Source organism: Urocampus carinirostris, chromosome 18 (genome assembly GCF_059441175.1).
Source record: "Urocampus carinirostris isolate Australia breed hairy pipefish chromosome 18, RoL_Ucar_1.0, whole genome shotgun sequence".
Taxonomy (NCBI): Eukaryota; Metazoa; Chordata; class Actinopteri; order Syngnathiformes; family Syngnathidae; genus Urocampus; species Urocampus carinirostris.
Window position 1 is genome coordinate 29,892,728 of NC_142366.1, and position 11,537 is coordinate 29,904,264.

The window sequence follows — 11,537 nt, forward strand, 5'->3', positions numbered from 1 at the left end:
GCTGTATGTCTGATCCTGTCCTTGGCCTAAGAAATCCCTTTGCCCTGACTGTAATCCACCTGCTTGGCAGTTGCTCGTGAGATGAGCCAGACACTCACACGTGCACGTCTTTGTGTATCATCAGATTCTGCATAACAGTGACTGAGCATGTCATCACAGATTTTCTTGGGGAGATCTTATTACAATCCCCACTGGCACAAATAGACCGAGGCAGCCCGGCCCTCACCTCGGCTTGTAAAATAATCACACGTGGACCTGAATTTTTGGATGATTGTGAAAACTCTTAGGCAGATCTGGTCTCAGTTTAATTTTAGTGAATGTGAGGGGGATACACTTTTTGAGTCGCCCGCTGCATTGGATTGAAAACATTTGCATAGAGGGCAGAGGGAGAAAAGGGTCTGATTTGTGGATCTAATTTTTTATATATGCCGATAATCTGCAATCAAATACCTCGGCAATACATAAGGAGAAAAAAAAATTACCTGGACAAGTTATGTGTCATTGTTTATTTGTTTATCTAGGGACAATTTCATAAAATTGTTTTTGAAACATAAGAAATATCAATTGATAAATATCAATAAATATCAATACATAAATTTCATATATATATATATATATATATATATATATATACAAATAAAAACTAATTAAAATTAATAGATTATTATATTATCTCCATTATAATGCATTGTATTTATTATGTTGTTCTTTAGTTCTGCCATACTTAACTTATTGTGTATAAATCTGGGGAAATAATTACAAAAGTTCACTACAGCCCCTTTTTAATCCTCCAAAAACGTGCAATTAGAACCAAACACAGGGTAGGATATCGGGATCATACTAATATTTTATTCCTGCAGTCCAAATGATAAAAATTGGATAATTTAGTAAAATTTTTCACTTCACAACTGCTATTTAAGGTCAACAAAAACACAGTGCCGGAAAACATCCAAAAATGATTCACTCGGAAAGAGGGAAGTTATAACTTAAGGGGTCGTAAATTCAAAATCCCAAAGGTGAGAACCACCAGGAAAAGTATGTGTGTGTCTGTGTGTGGAGTCTAACTTTGGAACAATTTACAAGACGAGATCAAACAATGTCCAACTATTGACGTGTTCAAATATAAATACAAAAAAACTTTACTGGCAGAATACAGAGAAAATGACATATGAGTGATACTAAAGATTGGAAATACTGCATTTACAACTTAAGTTAACCTTGTTATTGTTACTATTATTATATCATAACTGTTATTATTGCTATCGTTGTTATTATCACTGGTGTCGCAGTGATGTTTGGTGACTAGTGGCATTATGACGTTGAGGGATGGGTACTACGATGATTAGTGAATAAAATATGTGACTCGTTTTTATTATAATTATTGATATCTGACTTATGGAATATGTATATCCGTGAGATTTTGTTGTATTAGACACAAGAGGAGCCATCTGTAAAATGTAATTAATGGGGAAGATGAAGGGGTAAGGAAAATAAGCGTCTGCTTCTTACTACCGAACTTTGGAACATGTTATGTTAACATTATTTTTGTTGTCGAGTCATTGTAATGTTCGAAATCTTCATTCATTTTCCATTTTTTAAAACACTAGATTTGATCATTTGCAATGAAAACTCAATATAATACAGCTACTTAAGAAGGGTTTTGTTTCATGAAATGTAATACGATATATTGATAAATAAAACAGATTTTTTAAAAAGCTTGTAAAGAAAAAGTCGCCAGCTATTTGAATGTTGGCCATGAGCGCTATGAAAAAATGTTTTTTGGTGGGCACACGGAGGGACACAGAGTAAAACACCAAAACAACAATACATTTTATCCGTAGTAGTGTACTTTTTTTAACATACCGTATATGTTAACATTATGTTTTAAACCGTTTTTGTTTGACCATTGAGTTTGCCCACCCCGAGTAAAATGATAGATTTAATGATTAAAAAGTCTTATTCTGTTTTTGAATTTTCTTTTTAAATTTAAACATTTACCTGAATTTGGAAACTTTGCTGTTGATTTCAGATCTAATACATGACACCCAGGTGATATTTTTTAATCCAGGTGAGTGCAATCGAAATCCCTTAAGCAGCGCGTCCGTAATTTCTATTTTAAGTCAAACAACATCAGGATGCTTTGTTTCCTCAAATGATATTAAGCAAAACAGCTACAGTGGGTTTGCATTGCGAGCGGTGCCCGTCTTTGGCGACATCCAGTGGCGGAGTCAAAACTGCAGGTCATTGTTTGTAAATGTGGCTAATTTATTTCTTGTTCTTCTTTCAGTGTTGATTTGCAAGCAGTGTTTTTTGCTGCATGGTTGAAAACTACATTGTGGGGGCAAACCGGGTAACCATGAGTTGATATTTTCCCAACCAAGGAACGAACTGGAGCGGCAGTTTCTGGAGCTTCTGCAGTTCAACATCAATGTGCCGTCAAGCGTCTACGCCAAGTATTACTTCGATCTGCGTTCCCTGGCGGAAGCCAACAACCTCAGCTTTCCACTCGAGGCCCTCAGCAAAGACAAGGCACAGAAACTTGAGGTGAGCAGCAGCCGGTCGGCATCCAATCAGGCAAATGTAAACACATTTAATTAATTTAAACAAATGCGGGTGGATAAATACTTATTTCCAAAATAAAGTAATTGTTTTCAATTAGAGTTACGTTGGTTTTAAAAAGGGCTGTGGGAAGGAAAACAAATCTTGCAATACCTTATTCTTATCTAAATGAAAATGTTAAACATCCATCCATCCATTATCTTCACAGCTTATCCTCAGTAGGGTCGCGGGGGTGCTGGAGCCCATCCCAGCCATCTTTGGGCAGTGAGCAGGGGACACTCTGAACTGGTTGCCGGCCAGTCGCAGAGCACACAGAGACACACAATTCACTCGCTCATTCACACCTAGGGACAATTTGGACCGGCTAATTAACCTGATATGCATGTTTTTGGAACGTGGGAGGAAACCAGAGAGCCCGGAGTAAACCCACGCAAGCACGGGGAGAATATGCAAACTCCACACAGGAAGGCTCGATCTCATGACTGTGCCCCACACGCGCTAACCACTGCTCCGCCTTGCTGCCCTATTTGTAACCTACTCTACATATTATAATCATGGGTAACAAGAGGACTTTTTCAAACACATTACATTTTTTTTTTACAAACATTGTGGAAAAAAGACTTATGTTTGTCATTGAATGTGTTACCTCGTTGATTAATCAGTTGAGCGAGTGTATTCTTATACCGGACTAATTCACCACGCTATATAAACTCAACACTACTCACTGGTGGCTGGAGAGATGATTTGGTATGCATTTATTTAAAATAATCATAACTTTAGATAGAAATGACGAATAGACGTACTTTATTTTTTTTTTACATACTGAGAACTTTGGCCGGATTGAATCATAGACATGGCTGCTGTAGCGTGTGGAGAAGTCCATATTTGTTGGCAAAAGAAAAGCATGTTCCTTAGCCTTTCGGGCTCGGTGTATTGCCGAAACATCCTACCTTGTGGAGACATCCTACCCTTGGCTAATCTGACAGGGAATTTTGTTTTCTTAAGTAAAACTAGCAACACTGAAACTCTGAATTAGTGCAAAAAGAAACTCTACTCGTGACATATAGCGAGGGTTGTGCATGTATACCTAGTGTGTGATTACCGTTGTCAACAAACACCATGCTAAAAAACTAACACAGAAAAGTAAGCCAGGCTTAAAAGCTACAACAAGTGTTTTGAAGCAGTGAAAAACTCAAATAAGACTAAATTGAAAAAAAAAAGATAGTAGGAAATTACATTCAGCCTTATGCGCGTGTGCAATAGGCCACAAGGCAGCCGTGGCTCAGGAGGTAGAGCGCTCGCCTTGGGATTAAGAGATCGCAGTTCGAATCCCGGCTCCTCTGTGTTACATGTCGAAGTGTCCCTGGGTAAGACACTGAACCGCAAATACCCCCAATAAGCTGGTTAGCGCCTTACATGGCTGCACGGCCGCTATTGGGAAATGTGAAGCACACTGTAAAGCGCTTTGGGAAGTCTTGACTTGAAAAGCGCTATAGAAATGCAGATCATTTCATTTCACTGGTAGGACGTCTCTACAAGGTCGGACGTTTCGGCAGAACATAGGCAGCACTCGGTCCGTGTGGCATTTAGAGAAAATTGAAATTGGGAAAGATTTCCACGTACATAATGAACAGCTTAGACCGCAAAGGCAGAAACAAGCCGAAAAGAGCCGGGTCGACTGTTTATCCAATCAGAATGCAGAACACGATGCACAGTGACAATCTGCAAGAGATTTTGTTTGTTACAATGTGCGCCTCTTGTGACCCCCCTCAGGCTATATCCAGGTTGTGTGACGACAAATACAAAGACCTGAAGAAGCTAGCAAAGAAGAGGTCTGTAAGCGCCGACAACCTGATGGTGGTAAAGTGGAGCCCGGCCATCATTTCCTAACGCCAGCCTAGAAGGTAGAACCTTGTAATCGGGCGAAGTTGGGACAACAAGCGTCTGCCCGCCTGATGAGACACAAACCCAATCCGGCACTTTGACCAAGCGAGATTGCACCTCTCTAGTTGTTGTAAATAACGCTGCACTGAAACCCGAGAGCGAGCTGAGCGGAACCAGAACTGGACTTGGTGCAGTTCGCTTGAAACGCGACTGAGAGGAAGCGGGAACAGGATAACGTAGCGGGCTGGCCACATCCCCGTCATTTTTGATCCTCTTCCTTCTTCTAAGAACTCAGACTTTTTCGAATTCTGAATCTCTTCCAGGGCGTTTTTCGTCTCTTTCTGCTCATTCCCATTTGCGTACATTCCATCAGTACCTCTGTATTCATTTTCGTATTCCACACAGTGTTGATTTAGAAAAAAAGCCTTACGATTCCGCTTCCTGAGCCGACTACGCCGAAAGGAAATCGACTTTCAAACACGGGAGCGGCAAATTTGCCGCTTCGGACTTTCACGCCAAGCAATACTCATCGCCTCGTCGCGATCGAACGCAACAGGGGGCGGGGGGAGTTGTCGGGGACTCCGGCATTCACTTCTCAGAAATGTACTTTGGAGTTAACGGACTTTTTCTTCACTGCCGCCGTCCTGACCTGTAGTGCCTGTCATAAACCAGACTTTAAACTCCTTAACCACTTATGAAAAGAATAACTAACTAACAAATGAATTTTTAGCCTTCCGTCAACCCCCGTCACTACATTTTGTACGGTTCTTCCTGCTTTTCAAACAGCACAAGTGAACACTCTGTATTCCGAAGCTCCTAATAAGAAAAAAATACGTGACTCTTCAGGGTAGTTTTGCGTTCTGGAGACGAGCTGAATGATATTTCAATGTGATAAACGATAGAACACTGCTCACGCGGAGATTGTATACGTTTTTGCTATGTTGTCTCTGTATAGTGTACATAACAGTGCCAGTGAGCAACATCTGCAGTTGTACTGTTGAGATATTTATATTAGATCTGTTTCTACTGTACACGAGGTTGATAGCAATTATGTGACAAATCATTCGAAAGTATAAATATTTAAAATGGAAGCTACCTTTGATGAATTTTGTCCTGTTTTTTCTCCACATTTTTTACATGATCACAGTACTGTAATCAGCTCAACAATATTGAATATTTATAAGAAATACAAAGTCAAGTCATGTTTATTTGTGACGCCCTTAATCACAAAGAGTCTCAAAGGGCTGCACAGACCACAGATTATTATGACACTATCCCCTGATCTAGAACCTCCATGAGGGCAAATAATACACAGATATTGTCAACATGAAATATAGGTTATTCATATGCTATATAATGGAAGTGTGTTTTAAGCGTAGATTTAAACATTTCCACTGAGTTTGCAGATCTAATCTCAGGGGGAAGAGCATTCCACAGCACCAGGACCCGAATGAAAAACACTCTCAAACCTGTGGATTTCTTTTTGGCTCTTGGGATCACTAGTAGACCAGCGTTTTCAGGACGAAGTCTCCGGACCGGAACATAGGGGGTAATTAAATCTGAAAGCTGTGAGGGAGCAAGTCCATTCATATTTTGTATACTACCAACAGAACCTTGAAATCACATCTTAAGCTAACAGGGAGCCAATGCAGGTTAGCTAAAATCGGGGTAATGTGATCAAACTTTCTTGTCTTAGTTAAAAGCCTTGTTGCAGCATTTTATGCCAGCTGAATGCTCTTGATTTTGGACTTCGGGAGACCGGAGAGAAGTGCATTACAGGAAACGAGATGGTAGGTAACAAACGCGTGAATTATAATCTCCGCATCCGACAGAGACCGCATAGGGTGAATTTAGCAATGGAAAAAAGCTGTTCCAGTAATATCCTTATCGTGTGTTTGAAAGGGGTCAAATATGACACCTACATTTTTGACTTAGTCACTTTTGGTGATATTACATTTGTCAATGTTCAGAGCTGCTTTTGAGAACAAGTCACGGCCTTTAGATGGACCAATAACTAACATTTTGGTCTTCTCAGAGTTAAGGCGCAAAAAGTTTAGTGAGATCCATTCTTTTATCTCAGTAAGGCAGGCCTCCAAATTTCCACAGTTTAGTGTGGCAGATTTCTCCATCAGAAGATTTAGTCGAGTGTCATCTGCGTAGCAATGAAAACTGATATACTTGCGAATAATATCACCTAATGGAAGCATGTAAATGCTGAAAAGAAGGGGGCAAAGTACTGAATCCTGCGGAACACCACAGGTAACACTAGAGGGCTCATATGTCATTTCAACATATTAGACTGTTTTTAAATGCAATGTGTGTTACTTAAGTTGAAACTGAAGGTCAATAATATCAATTTTTTTTTTATGTGCAATAATCCTCCCAATGTATTGATGTATCATGTTAGAGAATACTAGACAATTGGGTATAAAGTCAAACATTTGTCACTTCCTCTTATGACCAGCGAGTGGCAGAAGGTAGTGTTTTTACTACAAGTTGCAAAAAATAATTTGAGATTTTATAGTGTATTATTTCAATATAATATTACTGTTGTGCACAGGTTTCACATTTCCAATTATTCTTTGCATTAATATTGCAATGATTAAATTAGTACTGCGCTGTGCCAAAGCCACAAATACTGTTATAGTGTTTTCAATTGTCTTCCATTATATGAATATTATCCAATCAGTCTTGTGTCATTTAATGCCTTATTTGATCAAATTAGTGTCAAAAAATAATTTTAATGTGATTTTTCAACTGCTTTGCTTCTAAATAATAGCTTCTCATTTAAACCAATTAAGCAGAGCGTATCCCTGTTCAGATTATGCAAATTGAACCTATTCATTTCAATAATAAGATCTGGTGTGTTCGTCTTTCGATGAGAACAGCTGCAAATACAGACGGGTAGTCTTGACTGTAACAACATGTAGCAGTTATTTGGTTCGTTTGTGGGATTTTTCTTTAATATTTACCTCAATTTGCAAATTATTCCATTAGCACGTTTTTTTTAGATTTGAGAGTCAGCAATTATGGAGGCTTAATTAAAAAACAACAACATAAAAATCAATTTCTATCAGACATATCAGTACAATTTTGAGTTTCAACCAAATAGGAATGTGCTGAACAATTTTAAACTTGGCTGAGTCTAAATTTCCCAAATTCTGTCCAAAAGACTGGATTTTCCAACTATCCCATAAAGTTTTGCAGAACGGATGGCTCTCAAAATGAGGTTGCTTTTTGGTAAGTAATTGACATTTCCTGCCCTCCTTTAATAAAGGTTCAAACTTTTAGAAATTGAAGCTTTTTGCCCCAGTAGGGTTTAGAAAGTATTGAAATTGAGACAGAAAATGAGTCTACCCAGCTTTTAGATTTACCTAATCTGTTTGGGCTACTCAAACAGGTTGATTCAAATACACTAACGCAATATATATCCATCCATCATCTGCACCGCTTATCCTTAGTAGGGTCACAGGGGTGCTAGAGCCCATCCCAGCTATCTTCGGGCAGTGGGCAGGGGACACCCTGGACTGGTTGCCAGCAAAATCGGAAACCGGAGTGCGCGGAGGAAACTCACGCAAGAACAGGGAGAACATGCAAACTCCATACAGGAGGTTCGATCTCATGACCTCAGAACTGTGCCGCACACGTGCTATCCACAGTGGCTGCTGTGCTGCCCCACTCAATATACAAATTAGCAATAAATAAAATACAACCCCCAACCCATGCACATATAACAAAACATAAATTAAGTTGATCTGTTGGTTATTTATTCCAAGCCAATTTTGGGGTCTCATGACTCATTTGTATTTTTACCATGGCAACAGTTTTCTGCCTGGCATTCCGTGTGAATTTAGAACTCGTAACCCCGGAAGTTCGTTGTCTTCCTGTAAGGACGTCCTTCCACCCTAAAATATCTCTGCAATGCAATGCAGGACAGCGACGTGCCTTTGCCTGCGCGTTAAGAATAGATCCACAATGGGGGTCCCTCTCGTCTTCTGTTGTCTCAGGACCGCCAGTTGTCCGCAGGAGACTCGGAGTAACGGACTTGAGATGATTTTTGAGGAATTCTGAATCTGTCATGTTGGATTTAAGCCAACAATACTTGGTGTTTTACCTGCTTTTGGGTATGTCCATCCGATTTCAAGTGGATAGCTGAGGTCCTGCAAGGACTTGACGGCTGGAAGGATTTGTTTGACTGAGGACAGAGTATGGCAGGATCCAGTCCATCCGAAATCATCTTCATCTCTATTAATCAAAGTATAACCTTGATAGGTGAGTAAATGTTGACTTAATTTTGGGGAAAGAGAGTTCAGCTTTCTTCTAATCCTGCAGGTAAAGTTTGGTTTGTGGTGATGGTATTTCTTCGGGTCCTCCTCCTCCTCCTAGCCGGTTACCCTCTGTACCAGGACGAACAGGAGCGCTTCGTATGCAATACCATTCAGCCCGGCTGCGCCAACGTCTGCTACGATCTGTTTTCCCCGATATCCCTTTTTCGCTTCTGGCTGGTGCAACTCGTCACTTTGAGCCTGCCTTATGTCATCTTTACAATCTACGTCGTCCATAAAGTGTCAAATGGCCTTACTGTAACTGTGAACCCTTTGGACCAAGATGAAACGGCACAAGTGTGGAAGATCCGGCGACAGCTGTCTGTCAAGACCCCGGGGGGTAAAGAATCCCCAGGAGGGTTGGTCGGTCGTTTCACAGGGGCTTACATCTTTCAGCTGACGTTCCGGACTTTGCTGGAGGCAGGATTCGGGGCGGCGCACTACTATTTGTTTGGGTTTTACATCCCGAGGAGGTTTTTGTGCCAGCACCCTCCATGCACCACCCAGGTGGACTGCTATATCTCCAGACCCACTGAGAAGACGGTGATGCTGAATTTTATGCTAGGCGTGGCTGCCCTGTCCCTTTTTCTGGACGCTTTGGATTTTATCTGTGCTGTTAAGCGCTCCGTGAGGCATAAAAGTCAAAAAAAGTTGGAGTGCATTTATGAAGATGATCAGGAATTCCTGGATGCAAATTCATCCCGAGTCCTGGAAACGAAGACTGGTGAAAGAGGTAGTTTCCGAAAGAGACAAGGAAACAGGGGTTCTTCCAAAACAATCCCGGACACTTGCCTTTCGGAACCTCCGGGTTGCAACGCCATCGGGAACAACGGATACTCTCCGTCCCAAGAAGACGCTCCGGAGAAGGAAAGTGACGAACTGTCTCTATGCCCAGCAGAACCCGCACGAACCCGCAGAGCCATTTGTGTTAATAAACGCAGCAGGCTCAAACCTCCACCGCCGCCCAGACGGGATCTGGGCCCGCATCCTGGGATGCCACCGAGACCCAAGACAGGCCAGCATCCGGCAACTGGAGCCAATCCCAGAACGATTGGTCAGTACTCTTTGGTGGAACTGGGCAGCGGCGCAGAACAATCCACCGACGAAGGTCAGGAGAAAAGGTCCGAGTGGGTGTGACTTTGTTGTCTTTATTTACAGGGTTATGCGAGGTGAGATAATTTGCGAGAGCAACTTGAGATCTCGCTTTACATGGTGTCAACAACTGTTGGATCCTTGCGCCCTTCTACCTCATCGCACGTCACTTGTGGTTCGCGACGACCCTGCCAGCATATCGTGTTACCTTCTTCTCTGAGCTCCTGTTCTGTCCCCTTTGATGCAAGGCAACAGGATCTTGCATCGAGAATAACTCCCTGGAGTCGTTGAAGGGAAGATGTGCGAGGGTTAAGCCTTATTAGGGTGGGGCGCACTACGACCTTGAGCTAAAAGTACTGCTCACCTGTTTCCACCAGTTGTGACCTTGCTATCTGAGAGGCCATGACCTGCCCTGTATATATTCCCACCCTGCAATTCAAGCTCGGGGCACCTCTTGTGCATGAGGTCAAAGTTTATGTTAAGGGTCTCCGCAGCCACTTTTGGATACTTGACTGTTTCAGTGGTGAAGTTGGACAACATCGATAGCCTCAGTTCCAACAACATAATATTCGAAGCAAATGTCGCTAATTCCAAAATGTGTTTTATTGTGTGCTTTTTTTTAACTATCTGTTTGAATCATGGTTTTCAGACCAAAAAATGCCAGTTCTCCGATTTCAAATAGAATGTTCCCGGGTTTACTTTATGGTACGGGGTGAGTAGAAAATGACTTCCTACTTTCTTTGAATGCAGCAGTTAACAAAGATTTTTAGGGGGGTGAAAAGTCACAAGTGATCCAACTGACTGATTGAATCAATTTCATCTAACAAGTTTTTTTTTCTTTTTGTTTTTTTTTGACAACACAAAGCATTCTTTTGGTTTAGTCCAGGGGTCAGCAACCGTTCTATCCATCCATCCTTTATCTGCACCGCTTATCCCCAGTAGGGTCGCGTGGGTGCTGGAGCCCATCCCAGCTATGTTTGGGCAGTTGGCAGGGGACACCCTGAACTGGTTGCCAGGCAATCACAGGGCACACAGGGACAGACAATGCACTTGCTCATCCACACCTAGGGACAATTTGCACCGGCCAATTAACCTGAAATGCATGTTTTTGGAATGTGGGAGGAAACCAGAGTGCCTGGAGGAAACCCACGCAAGCAAGGGGAGAACATGCAAACTCCAGACAGTAGGTTCGATCTTATGACCTCAGAACTGTACCGCACACGCGCTAACCACTGCGCCGCCGTGCTGCCCCGGTCAGCAACCCAACATTATGTTTCATTTTCAAACATTTCTGAAAAATGCCTAGGGACAGCGCCAAAAAAACACAGGCTGCTCTAGAGCCACAGGTTGCTTACTTTTTTTTTTTTTTACAATAATGAACTAGAACATGGGTGGCACTGCGGATGAGTGGTTAGCATGTGTGCGGCACAGTTCCGAGGTCATGGGATTGAATCCAGCAACCAGCCTTCCTGTGCAGAGTTTGCATGTTCTCCCCGTGCTAACGTGGGTTTCCTCCGGGCACTCTGGTTTCCTCCCACATTCCAAAAACATGCATGTCAGATGAATTGGCCAGTCCAAATTGTCCCTAGGTGTGAATGAGCGAGTGAGTTGTCTGTCTCTGTTTGCCCTGCGACTGGCTGGCAACCAGTTCAGGGTGTCCCCTGCCCACTGCCCGAA

General features: G+C 42.0%; 2 protein-coding genes across 5 annotated transcripts in view; both read left to right on the top strand.

The window, feature by feature from the left end:
* The window catches only part of ccny (cyclin Y), a 28,914-nt gene extending 23,369 nt beyond the window's left edge, over window positions 1-5,545 (top strand). For all 4 annotated transcript variants that reach the window (XM_088322341.1, XM_088322343.1, XM_088322342.1 and 1 more), the window contains 2 exons: window positions 2,382-2,544; window positions 4,333-5,545. In XM_088322341.1, the coding sequence (XP_088178467.1) occupies window positions 2,382-2,544; window positions 4,333-4,449 (280 nt within the window). In that variant the 3' untranslated portion in view covers window positions 4,450-5,545. The remainder of the gene's footprint in view (window positions 1-2,381; window positions 2,545-4,332) is intronic.
* Window positions 5,546-8,651: 3,106 nt separating this feature from the next.
* Window positions 8,652-9,905, top strand: gjd4 (gap junction protein delta 4). Its single transcript, XM_088322688.1, has 2 exons — window positions 8,652-8,715; window positions 8,776-9,905. Exons 1-2 carry the CDS (start codon window positions 8,652-8,654, stop codon window positions 9,903-9,905), a joined length of 1,194 nt encoding a protein of 397 aa, XP_088178814.1.
* The last annotated feature ends 1,632 nt before the right edge of the window (window positions 9,906-11,537 follow it).

What these genes read in the sequence shown, in the direction of transcription:
- gjd4 (XM_088322688.1), top strand. Translation starts at nt 8,652, where the DNA reads ATGGCAGGATCCAGTCCATCCGAAATCATCTTCATCTCTATTAATCAA. An exon ending in TCAAAGTATAACCTTGATAG is followed by an intron (nt 8,716 to 8,775) that starts GTGAGTAAATGT and finishes CTAATCCTGCAG; the next exon opens with GTAAAGTTTGGTTTGTGGTG.